Raw genomic sequence first — 21,346 nt, 5'->3', positions numbered from 1 at the left:
TACTTCCTCTACAGTCAGAAATCTGGGTGTTATATTAGACAGCAATTTGTCTTTTGAAAATCATATTTCCAATGTTACAAAAACTGCATTCTTCCATCTTAGAAACATTGCCAAGCTACGAAACATGTTATCTGTTTCTGATGCAGAAAAGCTAGTTCATGCATTCATGACCTCTAGACTGGACTATTGTAATGCACTTCTAGGTGCTTCTTCAATAAACAAGCTACAGGTAGTCCAAAATGCAGCGGCTAGAGTCCTTACGAGGTCAAGAAAATATGATCATATTACCCCAATTTTACAGTCTCTGCACTTGGCTACCTATTAAGTTCCGTATCAGTTACAAATTATCATTACTTACCTATAAGGCCCTAAATGGTTTAGCTCCTGCGTACCTAACTAGCATTCTACCACGCTACAACCCATCACGCACCCTAAGGTCACAAAACGCTGGACTTTTGGTAGTTCCTAGGATAGCAAAGTCCACTAAAGGAGGTAGAGCTTTCTCACATTTGGCTCCCAAACTCTGGAATAGCCTTCCTGATAATGTTTGGGGTTCAGACACACTCTCTCTGTTTAAATCTAGATTAAAAACACATTTCTTTCGCCAAGCATACGAATATTGTATCTTTTAAATTGTGAGTGTAGCTGCATCTGATCAAATGTGCACTTTTATTCATTAGCTTGGGTTAAACTAATTTTTCTTTGTTGGATCAGCAGCTATGCTAATGATGTCTCTATTTTGTTTCTATGTTTTGCCACGGGATTTACACAAACTCCAGTCTGGATCCAGAACACCTGAGAAGAGATGATGCTGACCCTCAGAGGACCTCAGATGATGCTAACCCTGAATCAACAAACAGAACTAACAATAATTGGTACATGTGTGACTGCATCATATAATAACTATTAATTAATAATATTGATAGTTCATCGTCTAGCTGACTATGTCTTGAATTATTATTATTATTTTTTATTTTTTCTAAAATCCTGTCAAACGTGCACAAACTACTAGCTACTACTAAATATTGTAGAAACAACATTTTCTGTAAAGTTGCTTTGTAACGATTTGTATTGTAAAAAGCGCTATACAAATAAACTTGAATTGAATTGAATTGAACAACAAGAGGGGGAGATGTATTTTTCTGTGCTTTGTCTTGATTCAATTAATGTAAACAGTTTCCTGTGAGCAGAACAAACCAACAAAACCCTGCCAATAACTTTATCAATGTCACAATGCCTTGAATGCCTTACAGTCCCAACTGAGATCTGCCCCTTTATCACAGGGAAGTAACACTGTTTAAATTCTTCAACAGTATTTGATTAGCTTTAATGAGTACATGCCATATTATGTGTTTCTCATCATGTTTGAATGAAGTGTGTGTCTTTCTTCTGTTTCAGTGACGTACACTAGGGACACTGGAACTCTCCAGAAACTTCTGTGATGAAGATTTATAACAGCACAAGTTCAGCTGACCAGTATCTTAGGCATTAAAAAGAACAAGCAACACTGAAATCCAGTGAAATCAGTGCACAAAGCAGCTAAGACCACCTTCATGTATCCCATCATCCTTTTCAGCCCACTCATTTTTTTACTGTCTGCAGTAAAATTCAAACCATTATCTAACAAAATCTGACATTATGGATACAATCCACCAGCAAAGAGTGTTGCAAAACACAGTTCAGTACAGTTCAGCAAGCACATTATGACTCAATACAGGTGTCCTATAATAATAAACCTGTTCTACAAGTCTGTTTATAAATTTCCCTAAGATCCTAGTACAAACACATCCCTATTCTAGCCCAGTCACGCTAACAAGTGTTTGATCCATGAGTAAAGACAAATGCCTGCCTGTTTGAACACAAGCACTCCATAAAAAAACTCATAATTATACTGTATACTGCTGCCCTAACCACACAGACACACAGATCCTCACTGCCCCAATAGCACAGCCAAACACGTGAAATCCATGTGGGCCAGATCTGGGCCAAAACTGCTTGAATAGTGTCCCTGAAGGCGTAAGCATTGCTCAACATGCTGGGCCGACCAAACTGATGGTTTGAGATGCCAACAACCAAATTGCAGATATTCAAAGCCAAACTGGTCCAACCCAGCAGAAGGTTTAAGACTACGCACCAAGGCACAGCATGTGGAATCAAACCGGCTCTCAGTCTTCTAATATAGTTTTCATCTACTCTCTTCAAGAGCGAGGCCTATGAAGAATGTAATGTGTTAAACTTCCATTTCGCTAGCTGGTATGTAAGAAGCTTAAGAGCAATATAGGGGGTGCACACACAGAACACTATTAAAAGCCGTGATGGTTCATATTTACCACACCCGCGGTGTATGACACAGTGGGAGGATGAAATGAAGAAGTGGAATGCAATTGGTGCTTGGAGTAGACGGGTCTTGGATGTGGGATATAAAAATTACTGAGGCATATGAGTAACATTACCTGCAGAGCAGAAAAGTTGGCAGAGTGCTTGTACATCAAACAGAAAGCTATGAAATGACATGGAATGTAGACTTGTGCTCCTCCTCAAAGCATTTAGCAAGATCTCCTTGAAGAAAATTCAACTTCAGCTACATCATGGTCATCAGAATTTGATTCCATTACGTGCATCTTAAAATTGAAAGTGTTGAATTTAACAGTGTACAATAAAGAGCTAGTGCCATTCTTGAGGATGGTAAGGGCTAAGGGATCTTCACTGCAGTACTGTGTTGCCTTGTGTAAAAAAAGGTTATTCTCCGAGGTATCAGTGTGGTCTGTCAATGCCTGGACTTCAGGCATCACTGTACTGAAGGGTGTCCGGTCTCATGGTCACCTCGCTCATCATCTGCAAAACACAACACTAAAGTCAGTCAGATGCTCAGGAGAAACTGATAAATTCTCCACCCACTATTTACAAAAAGTAGAAAAGTATTTTGTAGATGGCACCATGGTGTTCCAGTACAGTGGTACTTTATTAAATACAATCGCAGTACCTGGCTTTAAGTGATAGTTCACCCAAAAATGTACATTTTCATAATTTACTCAACATCGACTTGTTCTAAACCTGTAAAAATTTATTTGTGCTACTGAGAACAAAGTAGTATATTTGTAATAATGTTAATATACAAACTATTCTTGGATCCTATCCACTTTCATAATGGGTGGAGATGGGTGTGTTTAATGATCAGGGGGTGGAGATGGGTGGGTTTAGGGGATCAGGGGGTGGAGATGGGTGAGTTTAGGGATCAGGGGGTGGAGACAGGTAGGTTTAGGGGTGGAGATGGGTGGGTTTAGGGGATCAGGGGGTGGAGATGGGTGGGTTTAGGGGATCAGGGGGTGGAGATGGGTGGGTTTAGGGGATCAGGGGGTGGAGACGGGTAGGTTAAGGGGTGGAGATGGGTGGGTGAAGTGCATCTGGGGGTGGAGACTAGTAGGTTTAGGGATCAGGTGATGGAGGCGAGTAGGTTTAGGCATCAGGGGGTGGAAACGGGTATGTTTAGGGGTGGAGATGGGTGGGTTTAGGGGATCAGGGGGTGGAGACAGGTAGGTTTAAGGGTGGAGATGGGTGGGTTTAGGGGATCAGGGGGTGGAGATGGGTGAGTTTAGGGATCAGGGGGTGGAGACAGGTAGGTTTAGGGGTGGAGATGGGTGGGTTTAGGGGATCAGGGGGTGGAGATGGGTGGGTTTAGGGGATCAGGGGGTGGAGATGGGTGGGTTTAGGGGATCAGGGGGTGGAGACGGGTGGGTTTGGGGATCAGGGGGTGGAGACGGGTAAGTTAAGGGGTGGAGATGGGTGGGTGAAGTGCATCTGGGGGTGGAGACTGGTAGGTTTAGGGATCAGGTGATGGAGGCGAGTAGGTTTAGGGATCAGGGGGTGGAAACGGGTATGTTTAGGGGTGGAGATGGGTGGGTTTAGGGGATCAGGGGGTGGAGACAGGTAGGTTTAAGGGTGGAGATGGGTGGGTTTAGGGGATCTGGGGGTGGAGATGGGTAGGTTAAGGGGTGGAGATGGGTGGGTGAAAAGCATCTGGGGGTGGAGACTGGTAGATTCAGGGATCAGGTGATGGAGGCGAGTAGGTTTAGGGATCAGGGGGTGGAAACGGGTAGGTTTAGAGATCGGTGGGTAGAGACGAGCAGGTTTATGGGTGGAGATGGGTGGGTTTAGGGGCCCATTGGGTGGAGACTGGTAGGTTAAGGGGTGGAGATGGGTGGGTTTAGGGGATCAGGGGGTGGACCCCTTGGGTCCCAAATGGGTTCTAATAACTGGGGCCAAGTTGGTCCACATACAAAACCCTTATGGGACCTAGATGGGTGGTTACACTAGACGCACAAATGGCCCTTATATGGGGTTTTAGTGGGACCACAGTGGGTCAGAACTGGGCCCCATTTATATTTCTTTATTAATTCCTCTGGATAAAGTTAATGTGCTAATATGCAATTAAACTCTAAATTAAAATGTTTTATTTATCTAAACAATTGGTGCTTTATACATTTGAAATTACATGTTAAAATATTACAAATGTGAAGAAAATGATTTCAACTCAGAATCTCTAAATCACATTTTTTATTGGGTAAAACAAAATAAAACAAAACAGGATAAAAACTGGATAAAAATACGGTAACTTTCTATGAAGCCCATATTTATAATACATTATAAGGGTACTCTTAAGGCATTATAATGAATGCATAAAGCATTATAAAAAAACGTATAATATGTTATGTCAACTCATGAATAATCATAACAATTATAATACATCATAATACAATACATAATATAATTCATCATAGTTATAAGTTAAAGAGTATTAATATTTATAACACTATGAACACCATATTAAATCTACTTAATTTACAGTATAATGGACTGTATCATATCTTGACACTGTTTAAAGTCTGCACAGTATCTTATTACAGCTTGTGAGTGGTTAGATGTTGAGTTTTACTTGAGTGTTTCCTTTGGAGCTAATGTTATTTGATGTGAGCTTAATACTCTTAACTGAAAAAAAAAAATGCAGTCTTTTATATGGTAACATTTTATTTTGATGGTCCCCTTAATCAATCGATTATAAGCAGCTTTGCCACTACATCCCAACTAACTCTCATTAGAGTATTAATATGCTCAAGAATGGTAGAATCTAGTATGGTAGAATAAGCTGACGTACTTGCAAAGACACCTACTGTATGTCAGTTTATCTGTTGGTTAACCATCAAAATAAAGTGTTAGCATATATTTACAGTAGCAGACATAGTAATACTCCAATGACCACTAGTTGATATAGTTGCAGAGTTACCCAACAGCTGTCTTAGGGGTAGGCTACCATCAAAATAATCAAACTGATATTACAATAAAAATAGTTCAAAGCAAATGTGTCATATTACAAATTCATCTGATCTTAAGGCTGTTTGAGTGAATTTTTAAAAAATTATTATTATTATTTTTACTCTTTGACCGCTTTAAGTAGCATCAGAACAATGGCAAGATATGAGACTTATAAAACATTATAACTATGAGAAATATAATCCATTGTAAATGTGGATGCAACGTTTTCATTATGTTATAAATAATCATATTCTTAAAAGCTACAACCACAAATAAGTAAATATATTAAACCTGTTCTTATGAATATTCATGAGATGATCCAACATATTATAAATTGTATTATAATGCATTGCTTATAATGCTTTAAGAATACCCTTATAATGTATAATCTGGGCTTCATAGAAAGTGTTAATACAAAAATACTTGAACAGAACAGGATGAAATGGTGTTATTCCTGGGCCTGTGTAGACTTCTCAGCTTCATACCTAAAAAAAAAAAAAAAAAAACAGTAAAGAAAGAAAAACAGAAAAGGCAATTATTTTAAAATACTACTAAAACATTTACAAAAACATTAAAAAGCATGCGTGGTTATAATTAAGTTGTGCCAGTACTTCATATTTTTGCCCAAGTTATACTACTAAAGGTAATATGAACAAGTTAAAAGTGACACTATTCAGTTTAGAAATGTAATTTTAAAAGTACTATTATTTTATTATATATTCAGTAACACAAGTTATTGCTTCTCACCAACAGCTTTATTCATAATTCATCTTTTATTTTTCAAAGCTGAACTTTAACAACACAGAATTACCAGAATATTAACCATGTTTCATCAATGAATATACATATAGCCTACAAGTAAAATCATAGATAACACATTGTGCCAGTGGAAAATAAATTGTGTAAATATAAAAATAAAAGTTTGAAGAGTTAATGTACATAATTAGTAAAACTATACAACAATATTCATTGAACTCATATCTCAAAACATATAAAATGGTCTTCTTTATGGCGATGACTCTTCCCGTCTGCCTCACGATGGTCCAGCTGGTCAGTCAGCACCACTGCGGGAGGGAAATGCTAGTTAATTGCTAGCACGGCTTAATTGATAAAACAAACGAGACGACTTCAAGTGTTTTAAATTTCACCTACCTGTATCTATATAACGTACTCGTACGACTTTTAGGTCTTCACGAGTCTCCCTATTGGTTTGCTGGTGCCACTGTGGAAGGAAAATACTAGTTTACTGGGAAAGTAAGCAAGTAAAAGGACTATATCAGTGGTCCCCAACCACCGGTCCGCGTGTCATTTGGTACCAGGCCACGCAAGAAGGAATAAATAATTTACATTAAAGCTGCAGTTGGTAACTTTTGGCGCTCCCGTCTGGCGGAAGAACATTGTAGCCGGAGCTACTTCTCTCTGTTTACATCTATTACGAGTCACGCAGGTACTGTGCTACTCTGCAGCGTTGTCGACCCCAACCAGACTAAATTAGTCTGAATATAAACACCTATTATAGGTGTACCGTAGTGATTCAGGATAAGACAAAAACATGGTTTGGAAAATGGATTCATGATGTACTCGCTCATTATATTTATATATATATATATATATATATATATATTTTTTTTTTTACATTTTCAACACAAAAACAACACCAGACTGGACCAGAAGAGCCGTGAGCAAAACAAATAACAGAAGTGGAGTTAGAAGTGCGCTGAGCCATAACGAGCTTTTATTTTGGAAAAAGGCCGGATGCTCTGTGTTATTTTCACGGATTTTATATTCCTTTTTGTGGTGCATCTTATTTTTTAGGCATGTTTAAACGTCACCATAGTGACCATAATCAGTGAAAAAAAGTGGGTTATGGGGCAGAGAGGATGTTATTCATGTTATGTTGTTGGCACGATGTTACGAGGACGCTGCTAATGAAGTTTTATCCGAATACACAGTGGATTCATGTTTATTATTATATTTACAATATACCACAGTTTTTATGCCAGTCGTATCATTTTATTTTGTATTTATCCGTCACAACTTAAAACACGGTCCGTGAAAAAATTTTCTGACATTAAACCGGTCCTTGTTGCTAAAAAGGTTGGGGACCACTGGACTATACGACGAGTCTCTCTCTGGTCTGACAGCCACGCTGCGGGAGGAAAAGGCCAGTTAGCACAGCTTCACAGAGTTCGCTCACACTATATTTTTTATAAAAATAATGTAGCTTTATATCTAGCAAACATCATCAGAATAAAAGGTATAAAGTTAAAGTTAACTTACCACACTCTGGTGGGCTTTCATCTTCACAATAAATCTGTCACGGTGTCATGCCATCGCACGGGGAGATGTTTGTTAACACCTAAAAATTACTAACACCTAAAATGCAACTCATTACACTCTCTGTGCCGTCTGTTTTGGGGGGATGGACATTAATAAATCAGACATTATTTTAGTTTATCCCAATTTGATACTTTACTACATGTTAGGTGTGGATAAATTTATTATTCATGCAAGAATGCTTATTACTGTAATAACGTTCATTAAAAAGCATTGCTATAGCTAGTATGGATAATAAGAACTTGCTCTCATGAATGTTTTTATCAGGATTTTTGTAAAAGGTTTACTACCAAACTGAATGAAATAGCATAGCATTCTTCGTGACCAGAGTTGGCATATTTCTTCCTGTAACCTAACGTTATACATTTTATGCTCTCCAAAAAGACACTTATAATATCTGGATCTGGCAACACGTCGGAGATGCAACTCTCTATCAAGGCCCTTTCGGTGACCAAATAAAGTAGCTGTGGTTAAAACACCTGGAGTCGTCTCGTTTGTTTTTATCAATTAAGCCGTGCTTACCAGCATTTCCCTCCCGCAGTGGAGCTGGCTGACCGGCTGGACCATCGTGAGGTTTTGAGATAACCTCCGGAGCACGACACAGCTGATATCTGTTCCCTAATTAAGCACATTAACTCTTCAAACTTTTATATTTACACCATTTATTTTCCACTGGCACATCTGACACGTTTGCCCACAAAGATAGCATTTTTAATCTATTATGAAGCAGACGTGCCTGTATGCGATCACATTAAAAGCGTTTTTATGGAAGTGAAAACGCTTATGGGCGTTCAAAAACATTCAAAAGCATTGAAACTTGTTTTAAGCCTCTGCCCAATGAATGTATAAATAAAACATCCTACGCTTGCTAAGTAAACTGCCAACATTTTAACTTTTTATACAACATTAACGTTAACCCTTTAGCTACGACAGTTCAATCCTGACTGGCTTCGTTAAGTTTCATTAGTGACTAAGTGATATTTGTTAAAAATATGTACATCCGATTATATAACAGCAGCAGTAATTAGGCTAATATAAAGTGAAATATAATTATCTTACCTTGATAGTTTAAAAAGTTTATCCATTGACACGCAGACGCAGACCGTGTTGAAGTGGAGAGTACCAACCGGTTTTTTTTTTTGAATGAAAAGGGGCGGGAAGACAGACACGCCAATCATCGCGTGACTCAATGACCGCATAACACAAGTGCTTTTAGATTATAAGAAAAACCCTTTGAGATACTTTTTATTTATTTATACAGACAATGTATAAATCTCAATTTTGAAAAATTAACACTTTGGTTTTGTGGTACAGGGACACATATGGTGATAGATAAAAAGGAAACAGAAATGCACATATTTTCATTCCCTTGTGATAGCTTTCATGTTGACTCTTTGCTCATTGCGTATTAAGATGTTACATTCTGATCAATATATTTAGTCAGTCTACATTTCTTGTGTGATTAATCCTGTGTTAAGTCTAAATATGAATTTGTCAGCAGCAATAGTATGCCAGAACATCCACCACACACCAGCTTATTGGTGGACAGGAGACAGAGTGATGAAGCCAATCAGTAGATATAGAGATTGTTAGGAAGCCATGATGGTCAGAGGCCAATAGACAGATTTGGCCAGAATCTCGAGGTCACACCTCTGCTCTTTTCTAAATATATACTGGGACCACATGGGTTTAACATCTTATCTAAAGGGACATGGGTTTAACATCTTATCTAAAGGACGAAACTAATTTTAACAACAGTATTTCATTTACTTTAACGTACACTTAATGTGTTTCTCAGCGTGTGTGAATGAGGTGAGTTTGTCTTGTTCCTGCTCTATTGATGTGGTACTGTACATTATTGACTGGGACTTTCCAGAAGCTTCTGTGAAGGCCAATGTTTTTTAACTAGGCTACTAGAAGTGAGGTCGTGACCTCTAGGTGGCTGAATGTGATTTACTACATTTAAAACATGCTGTTCATCTGGCAGTGTTAAAACTGTAAGTCATCATGATTACGCAATACTGATAAATGCTGGATGTGGTTTGTGAAATCAGGTTTTTTGTCTTGTTCTAGAGCATATGATTGAGCCCATTATGAGAGTGAACTACACATGGAAAGAGAAGCCTTATGTGTATGGAGTTTATCAGTTTAGAAAATGATTATGGACTCAAATTTTAGCGGGAAGCAACAGTTTGAAGTTACAAAACATCAACAAGTAGCTTTCTCACTTCACAAGATAAGAATGTTGTATTGGAGGCTTTTATCAGCTGTTTGGACTCTCATTCTGACGGCACCCATTCACTGCAAAGCATCCATTGGAAATCAACTGATGTTATGCAAAATTTCTCCAAATATGTTCCGATGATGAAACAAACTCATCTACAGCTTGAAGGTGAGTACATTTTCATTTGAACTATTCCTCATAAATATAAGAGACAAAAATGCTGCAGCTGCAGGAAAAATGAAAACCTTGAATGAATGTTGAACAAAGCTGTAAAACTCTTTACAGAGAGCAGCTTCTTGTTTTATTTTTTTATTTTCTCTTGCACATAACCTCGGACACCATGCTGAATTAAACTGGAAGATAACACACATATTAAGATATTAATGAAATATCTTTGAAATGCTGACAGCTGTCAATCAACAAGCACACTTGTGGAAATTTCTTAGTATTGTCTCTATTTTAGTTTAGTCAGTTTGCATAACAGGAAGTATGTTTCATCCAAGTCTGCTTTGACAAAACTGTAGAAGTCGCTCTTCTGATTCTGAACTCTTGCCGGTTTATTTTCATCTGTGTATAATTTGATGGTTATTTAAATTAAGACATTCATAACTTATTCTTTTTACATTTACTTCATAAAATGTAAACTTTACATAGGTTTACAAAGTTTGTACATGTTTACTTCACAGAATGTGAACAGCGATGAATGTTATGAAAGACCTGATAACCAGTCAAATTAAAATCTAATGAAAATGCATACACACTATGCTGAGAGCATTTCAGAATGCTTTTCTATGTACTTAATTTTTATTACTGGCTTATTAATAATTTACTCTGGCTTCTAAAGAAGCCTTATGAGAAGATCAATGACTAACATGCTGGCTTTGGCTTACAGAGCTGTAGATTAAAGTCAATGAATAGTTCCACTTCCTCAATATTTCTGCTGATGTCAGTTGTTACACAGTAGGCGCTCAGTATATATATGTGTCTATTTAAAAACCTCACACTAGTAAAAAATTTGAGATGCATTTTGACCTCTAGCATTTATACATATTCTGATCATATTTGTGCTTGATGTGATGATAATCTGATGAGGTTCGGTTTGGTGTGTCCTGACTGATGATTTTGGGATCAGGATTAGATTTGGACTTGAGCTTCAGTAGTTTAACAGAACAAAGAAACTAACTAACACTGAATACTTTGTACACTTTTGTTTGGAGGACCAGGTGTATGCCAGTAGAGGTGGGCAGCAGGAGGTTTGCCAGTCTCTCCCTGAGCAAGGCCTGCGGCACGCTGGGCATAACAGGTGTTAACCGAAGAAGGCAACAATGTGGAGGCAGCAGAAAACGCTTCCAGATGTCTCTGGTTAAAGAGGGGAGAGCACTGGGGGTAGTAGAATGCCACAACAGGACGAGGAGGAAGCCTAATGTTTACTATATGTATGGAATTTTTCAGTATAGAAAATGATTATGGATTAAAATTTTGTCTGGAAGTAATAGTTTGAAGTAACAAGATTGTAGGTTTTGTTTCTTGTTTCTTGTTTGTTTCTTGTAGGTTTTGTTTTCTTATGAACAAGTAGCTTTCTCACTTCACAAGATAAGAATGTTCCATTGGAGTGCTGTGGATCATTTGTGGATTATTGTGATGTTTTTATCATCTGTTTGGACTCTCATTCTGACGGCACCCATTCACTGCAGAGCATCCACCGGAAAGCAACTGATGTTATGCAAAATTTCTCCAAATCTGTTCTGATGATGAAACAAACTCATCTACATCTTGGAGGGCTTGAAGATGAGTACATTTTCATTTGAACTATTCCTAATAAATATGAGAAACAAAAATGGTACGGCTGCAGTAAATGAAAACACGAATGTTAAACAAGTTGTAAAACCCCGTACGGAGAGCGGCTTCTTGTTTTTTTTTGTTTTTTTGTTTCTCTTGCACGGACACCATGGTGAAATAAACAGGAAGATAACATGAAAACATAAAATCTCAAAATTCATCCTTTAAACCCCATTTTAAAATCAGACATTAAAGTCAATGAATAGCTTCTCTTCCTCAATATTTCTGCTGATGATTGTTGTGGCAAATTACTGTCAAGCACTGATAATAATAAGAAATAAATATATTTAAAAACAAAGAAACAGGGCAGTGGGCTAAATCAGCCACCACTTGGACTTTTCCCGGTTTTCCTGATGGCCATTCCGAGCCTGGTTATGATGCAGCACTGACTTGCAATGTGTACTGCACACTGAGGGTCACTTATGCCTGCTGCAAAACAACCACTAAAGGGGTGATTTATATAATTGTATCATCATTTATTGGAGAGGGGTTCGGACAAAGATTGTATCTGTTGTACAAAGAGGTGTCTTATTTGACCTCGGTGGTGTTTGTCCAAGTCACATCGTAGAGTAGAAGAGGAAGACCACATCTGCCACACATGTGCGTCACTGTCTGTAGACTGTGTAAAATTCAGCAGTAATGTTTAATAAGTGTAATGTTAATGTTTGAGAGACACTTCTGCTTTTCACACCTACTTTGACTTTTCTTGTAAACACAGAGGAAGTCTGTTAAGTGTTAAGACTCAGTCCTTGCTGTCTGTGCGTCTCAGAAAGCTGTAGTCTCTGATCTGTGACAGCATGAACCAGCTTTATATCCTTTTATTGGTCCTTTGGTCAGCTTTCAGTAAGTGGATTCTATTTGTTTGCATCAGATTTTGTGTTTAACTACTATATGTTTGGAGTGGACAGGATTCAGTGTGATTTTTGATATTTTTGTTCAGATCCGTCTGATGCATGGCGCCCTCATGGACTTACAACACAAGGTACATCATATAATATTACACTTTTCAATTCAGTTCAGTTCAAGTTAATTTGAATTGTGCTTTTCACTATATAAATTATTGCAAAGCAGCTTTATAAAAAAAATGAAATTTATTCATTATATTTAGTAGCAACTTATCGGTGGTAAGTTGATATACAGTAAAATCATGCAGGTAGTTAATGTCGCCGGCCAACACGTTGGCGTTTTTCAAAATATGCTTCAGACAGGGGTCACGACGAGGTGTTCCCCAAAGCGACCCCTAGAGGACGCAGTTCGAAGTTCCCTTGATGGAACGTAGCAACTCCATTTATCTGTTTGTCAAACTTTAAGCCATCAATCTGGAAACCTAACCATTTTACATTTATAAGGCAAATAATACATAATAATAATAATAATAATAATAATAATAATAATACAATTAGAGTGTATGCCTAAATTAAAATCTGATTTGAATGCTCCCTTAATTGTTTTAATAATACTGAATTTAGTTTATAGAAGTGTATTGCAATTTAGAACAAATATATACACTACATACGTAGCAGGGAATACATAGACATAATGACTTTAAATTAATCATGTAATTAAGAGCAGAAGATGTGAAGGCACCTGTTGTATCCATTAGCAGAGTCATCTTTTTCTTCTGATATTGAGTCGATGGAAACCCAGAAAACCCAGGATATCACCCACTGACAACCACTTACATTAAAACTTCAGTTGTCTAGATTTTATTATTGTCATTTGTCATCTTTGCTTTATCTAGATCCATGGCAGACTATGACTGAAAGTCATCAAACATTTTCAACAGATATTTACCCAAATGTTTCGACAGTAAGTTGTTTTTTTATTTTTTATTTGATATAATATTTTAATAATTATTGTATAAGATAGCTGCTGATTCTATAGTATAAAAATATACCGTACAGAAAATAGAAATGTAATTTGTCCATTGCCCTCTTAGTCCTGGCTAAGATCTGGTATACAAAAATACATTTTCATTTTTATATAATAACTTTTTTTGTTCCTTTGTTGGACAGAATGGAAATACTGCGAGAACAGAGGAGTATGGAAATCACACGAAGTCTGACAGTACGATCCAATTTGATTTTCTGCCTTTTTATTACAAGATTTTATTTTAATTAGGGGTTGGCGATAAAACCATAACAACCCTTATGAAACAAAAATATATTGCAATATATTGGAAAATATCATGTAATATATAGGCATATATTCTTATATATATTTATATTTTTCCAATATATTGCAATATATTAAAAGCGGCAATCATTTGTATATTTTGCAATATATTATATAATATATGTATCATCAATATATTATTAAATGTATTCAAATATATTAAATATTAGAAAATAAAAAGGGAAAATAATATATTACAATATATCACAATATATTTTAAGAAATATATTGGTAAATATATTTTCCTTTCGTAAGGGAATAATTAAAAATTAAAATTTTCCTTTGATAGAATGATAACACGTTTGATATAATGCTTATGTCCCAAAGCAGAATTAAATAGTGTTAATAGCGTCTCATGCACTAATTATCAGCAGATGTTCACTCACTGATCCACAAGCAGCACTGAGATCCAGAGAGAAGCGCTTTAATTCAGAGAAGAACACAAATGTCTCAGTCATTTAGTTTAAAATGAGACGAAACAGATTTGAAACAAAATTACCCATTAGAACATACAGAAACATTTTGATAATATAATACTACATCACATACAGTAAAACAGAAGAAAAGATCTGTTTCTTCCGTTTCACCACAACTTTAATTTTAACATCTGGCTGAGATGCAAATGTTCTAGTTCTTTTATTTATAAAGCACATTTTGAATCATCACTTGACTGACCAAAGTGCTGTACAATATATTGATTATAGATAAAAATAGACTACATTTACACAACATCAATGAAAAGGTTTCAGAAAACAAGTGAGTTTTCAAAAGAGATTTAAAAACCAGTAAAGATTTAGTAACTCTAAGGGGTGCTGTCAGGCTGTTCCACAATCTAGGGCCCATCATATCTTCGTTTCAGCCTTGTAGAGGGAACCATAAGTAGCTTTTGATTACTAGATCTTAAATCTCTGCAAGGGTTGTAAGGATGCAGCATAGGAAGCCAATGAAGTGCTCGCAGAAAGGGGGTGGCAAAATCATATTTGAGGCCTTTTCTTAGAAATTCGGCTACTGCTTTTTGGACCAATTGTAAAGGAGCTACTTGGGACTTTGAGATGCCATAATACAAAGAGTTGCAATACTCCAGTCGAGAAGTGATAGACGCATGAACAGTTATCTCAAGAGGTATTTCAGTCATGTAAATCAAGACATGTAAATAGTGAATGGATGGCTGAAGGATCGTTTCTTTTATTAGCCAGATAGATCTGTGTATAATCGGCATTAAAATGGAAGGACACACCATGCCTTCTATGAATCGAACCTAAGGGAAGCATGTAGAGGGAGAAAAGCAGAGGTGCTGAAATAGATCCCGAGGAAGTCCAAAATTGAGACGGGCAGCAGAAGAGATACAACTGACCGCAGAAAGTGGACGGTGGTTGTTCAAAACAGACATGTCTAAGGAAGGCTTCTTGAACAAAGGAGTAACCAAGGCCAATTTCAGGCATGCAGGAACCAAACCAATTGATAATCATTTGTTAAATAGGGAAAGTAAGGCAGGGCCAACTGACTCCACAAACAATTTAAAATACAAGGGGGGAACTACGTCGTGACTCCCATTCAGATGATCACTGGGAAACCTCATCAGAAACAGGATTAATGAAAGTGGTTACCACCTGAGGACTTAAATTTACAATCTTTTCAGAAAAGAAGCTCAAGAATCTTTCACATAATTAATTTGAGGAATTTAGTACACAGTCACTAGATTGTGCTGCTGTGTTGTCTGAAGCAATACATTCATGAAATAAACAGAATTTGAAACTAAGCATTTTGCATTTCACAATTATCAGGTTGGAAAATACAGAAATGTTTAAATGCAGAACTATCATGTTAGTAAACCAGAACTCTAGAATTAATTTATTATCTCAATCCTAATCTTCATATTGATACATGGTTATTGACTATTAAAGTTGTTATACTGTTATAAATATTTGTAATACAATGTGACCGGTGATTAAATGTGTGCAGTGTTTACTAAAATATACAGTCCGTGTTAATATTGATGAATGCTGATGTATTTCAGATGTCCCAAAGCCCAACATCACAGTGTACCGACAGACAGAGGACAGAGAGCAAGTGATCGTGCTGTGCAAGTTTGCAGAAATGTTTAGAGGGACATACAGAAGGCAGTCTATTGAGCTGACAGTGGAGAGTGAACTGAAGTACACCATAGAACCACTGCGATTGCATCCTTTCTATTATTATTATTATTCTCAAGAAATGCGTGTGTTTCTGGTCACTGTGCGTCCACCTGCTTCCTTCACCTGTGTTCAAGAGAACCTGCGCACCCAGACGTACAATTACACTGGGTCAGGTAAACACATCTCTGCAAGAACATTTAGATGATACTTCTCTGTCTATCATACAATATTGATAAATGTTTGCATTTTCCTATTTTGAAACATTTTTATCTCTCTTTACCCCTCATCTGATGTCTAGTTTGCTTAATTAGGCATTAATAAATAGAGACTAATAATAGAGCTGATCACTGGAGCGTCTGTATGAGAATATATTTCAGTGCATTCAAGCCTAACCATATTTTAACTATGTATTTAGTTATTGTATGTTATTGTATTTCTCTGCAGTCTCAGATCATCATGAAGAAGGAGCATCTTTATTATACATCTGCTTTTCCTCCTTCATTGCTGTTGGTCTCTTCATCATGACTGCAGCAGTGATTGTGATCAACATCAGGAGCAAAACTAAAGGTCTGTGTTTCACCAGTTACTCCCTCATTTATAGCAGCGATGAATGTTATGAAAGGTCTGACCAAAACCTAAAACTGAAAATAAATGCACAGAAAATGCTTCGTAATGTATTTAAATTAATTATTGGCTCAATCATCCTTGTATCACATTACACAGTTGCTCAGCATATAGTGAATAGTTTTAAAAAATCTTACTCCAGTTATTAATGTGAAATGCATCTTGACATAAAATGCTAATGGAGACAATTTACAGCAGTTAAACATATTCTGATCATACTTGTCCTTGAAGTGATGATAATCGGATGATGTGTCCTGACTGATGATTTTGGGGTCAGGATTAAATTTGGATCAGACTTGAGCTTCAGTAGTTTAACAGCACACAGAAACTAACACTGAACTCTTTGTACACTTTTGTTAACAGACACCAACTCCACAGCAGTTACTGACAATGACTACGGGGAAGCATAAAACATCATAAGATAACAGAACAGGTCTGAGGAAAAACATATATATATAAAAAATATTAAAATGTTAATATAAATGAAAAATACATTAATTATAACCTTTGATTAGAGGTGCACATAAGTGGTACGCAGCTGCACATGTGCTACCAAAATAAAAAATGTGCTGTATAAATTCAGACCACTCATGGTTGTCAGCTGTTAATGCACAATTACCATTTTAGATCAACAAACTGTAGTACTTTACACTGGAAAAAAAATATATTTTCTTATTTAATTTTTTTTTGTTTTGTTTCCAGCCAAAATAATGAAGCAGAAACTTGCTTAATTTGGAAATGTTTAGATATTTTGGCTGAAAAAATAAAAAATAAAATCTAGGCTATGCACTGCTGTTTGCAAAGCACAAAGCAAAACTGTGACAATTCACTAATTCCTCAATCGACTCCACTAAACCAGGTAGAACATATACTTACCTGCCAGTAACACGCCAAAATAAAAGCTTGCGGATTTTAATTTGAAAGTTAAATAAAAAATTTATTTAAAAAATTTAATGTATTTGTTTAATACTCAGTTTTTATTTGAAAATATATAGTATTTCAGTAAATATAATATCACACATTATTTTGTTTATTTTATTTTTAAATAGAAGTAAATAAAGAGCAACAGCATTATTGTCACTGTTATTAATGTATTTTTTTATAGTTACATTTAATGGGTCAGGAAAGTGTGAGGACTAAACCAAGTCTCCATATGCTCTTATGAGAACCAGTCTGATAAACTTATGTGCAGCCCTTTTTATATCCATAATTTTATATACCTTATGCATTTTTATTTTATTAGTATTGTTGTTGTTGCTTATGCTGTAACATTCCTTATTAGTAATTATATCTAGATGAAAAAAAAAGTTTGTTATGTAAAAATAAATGATTCTCTTATTGCAGAATTTTTACTTTACTGCTGAAGCTTTGGTTTCTTTTTAAATATTAAGGGGGAGAAGCTGTGGTATGGTACATTTAAAAAATGTTTTGTATATCAAAAAAATAAAAGCAATTATTTGCATGATTTAATGTGGTTGCTTCTTTGTTCTTATTTTTAAATACATAACAAGGTAACGAGATCTTTCTTCCTCTTTCAGTTAAAGCAGATATTATGTTGCTTCTATAATTTTACATGTAAATATAGCCGAAATCACAGCATAGGAATGGTTTTTGTCTTGTTTTATTTTATGTGTATTTGATTTCATCAGACGAAGGCTCAATTATAAATCAGGATTTTATTCACCCCTCAAGATATCCCAGGAGTATATGTCTTCCTCCTTTCAGATCAATCCAATTGGTGTAATGTAAAAATTGTCTTTGATCTTCCAAGCTGTTTAATGGCAGTCAGCGGGTGTTGCAGTTCATCAGTCAAAAAGAAGTGGAATAAAGCATATAAGGATCCACCTGTCAACCCAAAAAGAAGAGACCAGCCGCCTGGTCAAAGGATTAATGTGGATTCTGTCTTTAATTCTTTACTTGCTTCTGAATTTATCAGGATTTAGTTCAAATTTTAGCTCTGCGTTCAGTCTGACTCCAATTTCAAGTGTTTATTGAATACAAATTGGGATAATTTAAAAAACTGATCATAACATGATTATTTCAGACTCACTATACTTTCACTTTCACTCATATCTGTTCACTAAGGACCTATTTCTCTAAGTCCCACCAGAGACAGTAATATATTGGATCACTGTTACACCACAACAAAGGATGCATATCACTCTGTTCCACGAGCAGCTTTGGGACGTTCTGATCACCTTCTGGTACATCTTATACCGTCCTACAAGCAAAAACTTAAATCTGCTAAACCTGTAGTAAGGACTGTGAAGAGATGGCCCAGCGAAACAGAGCAGGATTTACAATCTTGTTTTGACCTCACTGATTGGAGTGTTTTTGAAGCTGCTACCACCGATCTGGACGAACTCACAGAGACCGTAACATCATATATCAGTTTCTGTGAGGATATATGCATTCCTACCAGGACTTATTTAACATTCAACAACGATAAGCCATGGTTTACAGTAAAACTCAGACATCTTCGTCAGGCCAAAGAGGATGCCTACAGAAATGGGGACAGGGTCTTGTACAATCAGGCCAGGAACACACTGAACAAAGAGATCAGAGCGGCTAAAAAGACCTACGCTAAAATGTTGGAAGACCAGTTTACTTCCAACGACTCAACTTCAGTGTGGAGAGGTCTAAGAACCATCACAAACTACAAGACACCATCCCTTTGCACTGAGGCTAATCAACGACTTGCTAACGACCTGAATGAGTTTTATTGCAGATTTGAAACCCCCATCACCCATTCTGACCATCTCCCTACACATCCATTAACACCTCCTGCAATCCCACCCTCCACACCTCCTGCTCTTCAAATCTGTGAAGATGATGTGCGCCAGGTCTTCAAGCAGAACAAAAGAAGAAAAGCACCAGGCCCAGATGGTGTTACACCAGCCTGTCTGAAAATCTGTGCTGACCAGCTGCCCCCCCCCCCTTACGAAAATTAACCATGGTTTTACTACAAATAAAACCAAAAAACCATGGTTACTGTAGTTAAACCATGGTAACCACAAAATAACCATGGTTTTGCTATATTAACCATAGTTTAACCATGGTATTTGAAGTAAATCTGTGGTTATACAAATGGTAGTCAACATGCCAAAAAACATGGGTTACTACAGTTTTACTATAATAAAACCATGGTTATTTTTCGTAAGGGCATCTTTTCACAGATCTTCAACAGATCCCTGGAGTTGTGTGAAGTGCCTTCCTGCTTCAAACGCTCCACCATCATCCCCATCCCAAAGAAACCCAAGATAACAGGACTTAACGACTACAGGCCTGTGGCTCTAACGTCTGTCGTCATGAAGTCGTTTGAAAAACTGGTTCTGGCTTATCTGAAGGACATCACTGGACCCTTACTGGACCCCCTGCAGTTTGCTTACCGAGCAAACAGGTCCGTGGATGATGCAATCAACATAGGATTGCACTTCATCCTGCAACATCTGGACAAAACAGGGACTTATGTGAGGATCCTGTTTGTGGACTTTAGTTCGGCTTTCAACACCATCATCCCAACAGCCCTTCAGACCAAACTGACCCAGCTCTCTGTTCCTAGCTCTATATTTCAGTGGATAACCAGCTTTCTGACAGATAGGCAACAGTTAGTGAGACTGGGGAAATTCACATCAAACAGCTGCTCCACCAACACTGGTGCCCCTCAGGGATGTGTTCTCTCCCCTCTGCTCTTCTCCCTGTATACCAACGACTGCACCTCTAAAGACCCCTCTGTCAAGCTCCTAAAGTTGCAGACGACACTACAGTCATCGGCCTCATTCAGGACGGTGATGAGTCTGCTTACAGACAAGAGGTTGAGCAGCTCGCTGTCTGGTGCAGTCTTAACAACCTGGAGCTGAACACGCTCAAAACAGTGGAGAGGATCATGGACTTTAGGAGAAACCCCCTGCACTTTCCCCACTCACCATCATGAACAGCCCTGTGACTGCAGTGGAGTCATTCAGATTCCTGGGGACCTGTCTCTCAGGACCTGAAGTGGGACAATCACATTGACTCCATTGTGAAAAAGGCCCAACAAAGGCTGTACTTCCTCCGCCAGCTGAGGAAGTTTAACTTGCCACAGGAGCTGCTGAAACAGTTCTACTCGGCCGTCATTGAGTCTGTCCTCTGTACTTCAATAACTGTCTGGTTTGGTTCAGCAACGAAATCAGACATCAGAAGACTACAGAGAACTGTTCGGACTGCTGAAAGGATTATTGGTGCTCCCCTGCCCACCCTTCAAGAACTGTATCACTCTGGATCCCTCACATCCAAGTCACCCCATCTTTGAACTTTTGCCATCTGGCCGGCGCCTCAGAGCCGCAAACACCAGAACAGCAAGGCACAAAAACAGTTTCTTCCCCCAGGCAATCTACCTCATGAACAGTTAAATGTTCCCTACTTATGCTTATAAACGTGCAATATCCTTATATTTATTTGTTAACCCTCCATCCTAGAACATTCCTGCATTTCACTCAATCCTATTCCATTATCATTTATAGCACAATTGTTTATACACTTATTTATTTGCCAATTTGTAAATCTTTTTTTTTTTTTTTTTTGTCTGTATGTTGTTGTCTCTGTGTACTGGAAGCTTATCTCACTAAAACAAATTCCTTGTATGCGTAAGCATACTTGGCAATAAAGCTCTTTCTGATTCTGATTCTGGTATAAGTTCTCGTGACCCAGGGTCACACCTGGT

The 21,346-nt window shown here is 37.3% G+C and overlaps 1 protein-coding gene and 2 long non-coding RNA genes across 4 annotated transcripts; 1 reads left to right on the top strand and 2 right to left on the bottom strand.

The window, feature by feature from the left end:
* Positions 1-2,553: 2,553 nt before the first annotated feature.
* LOC127964253 (uncharacterized) lies at positions 2,554-8,777 on the bottom strand. Its single transcript, XR_008155008.1, has 3 exons — positions 8,707-8,777; positions 8,170-8,265; positions 2,554-2,835 (listed from the first exon to the last, which is right to left on the bottom strand). It is a non-coding gene; the product is annotated as an uncharacterized LOC127964253 (long non-coding RNA).
* On the bottom strand, positions 6,208-7,716 carry LOC127964255 (uncharacterized). Its single transcript, XR_008155010.1, has 3 exons — positions 7,591-7,716; positions 6,463-6,532; positions 6,208-6,374 (listed from the first exon to the last, which is right to left on the bottom strand). It is a non-coding gene; the product is annotated as an uncharacterized LOC127964255 (long non-coding RNA).
* Positions 8,778-9,904: 1,127 nt separating the features above from the next.
* On the top strand, positions 9,905-17,090 carry LOC127963057 (uncharacterized). 2 transcript variants are annotated; one of them, XM_052562718.1, is made up of 9 exons: positions 9,905-10,039; positions 11,089-11,307; positions 11,423-12,553; positions 12,651-12,692; positions 13,452-13,519; positions 13,726-13,777; positions 15,903-16,193; positions 16,465-16,587; positions 17,008-17,090. In XM_052562718.1, the coding sequence occupies exons 3-9, from the start codon at positions 12,508-12,510 to the stop codon at positions 17,052-17,054; spliced, it is 669 nt and encodes a 222-aa protein (XP_052418678.1). In that variant the 5' UTR covers positions 9,905-10,039; positions 11,089-11,307; positions 11,423-12,507; the 3' UTR covers positions 17,055-17,090. The 2 variants fall into 2 exon arrangements, with proteins under 2 accessions (XP_052418678.1, XP_052418677.1); XM_052562717.1 differs by having other exon boundaries at positions 9,922-10,039; positions 11,095-11,307.
* Positions 17,091-21,346: the final 4,256 nt, after the last annotated feature.

The sequence above is a fragment of the Carassius gibelio genome, chromosome B8, assembly GCF_023724105.1.
Source record: "Carassius gibelio isolate Cgi1373 ecotype wild population from Czech Republic chromosome B8, carGib1.2-hapl.c, whole genome shotgun sequence".
Taxonomy (NCBI): Eukaryota; Metazoa; Chordata; class Actinopteri; order Cypriniformes; family Cyprinidae; genus Carassius; species Carassius gibelio.
The sequence above is the reverse complement of the archived record's forward strand: the minus strand, read 5'-3'. Positions and strand labels throughout refer to the sequence as shown.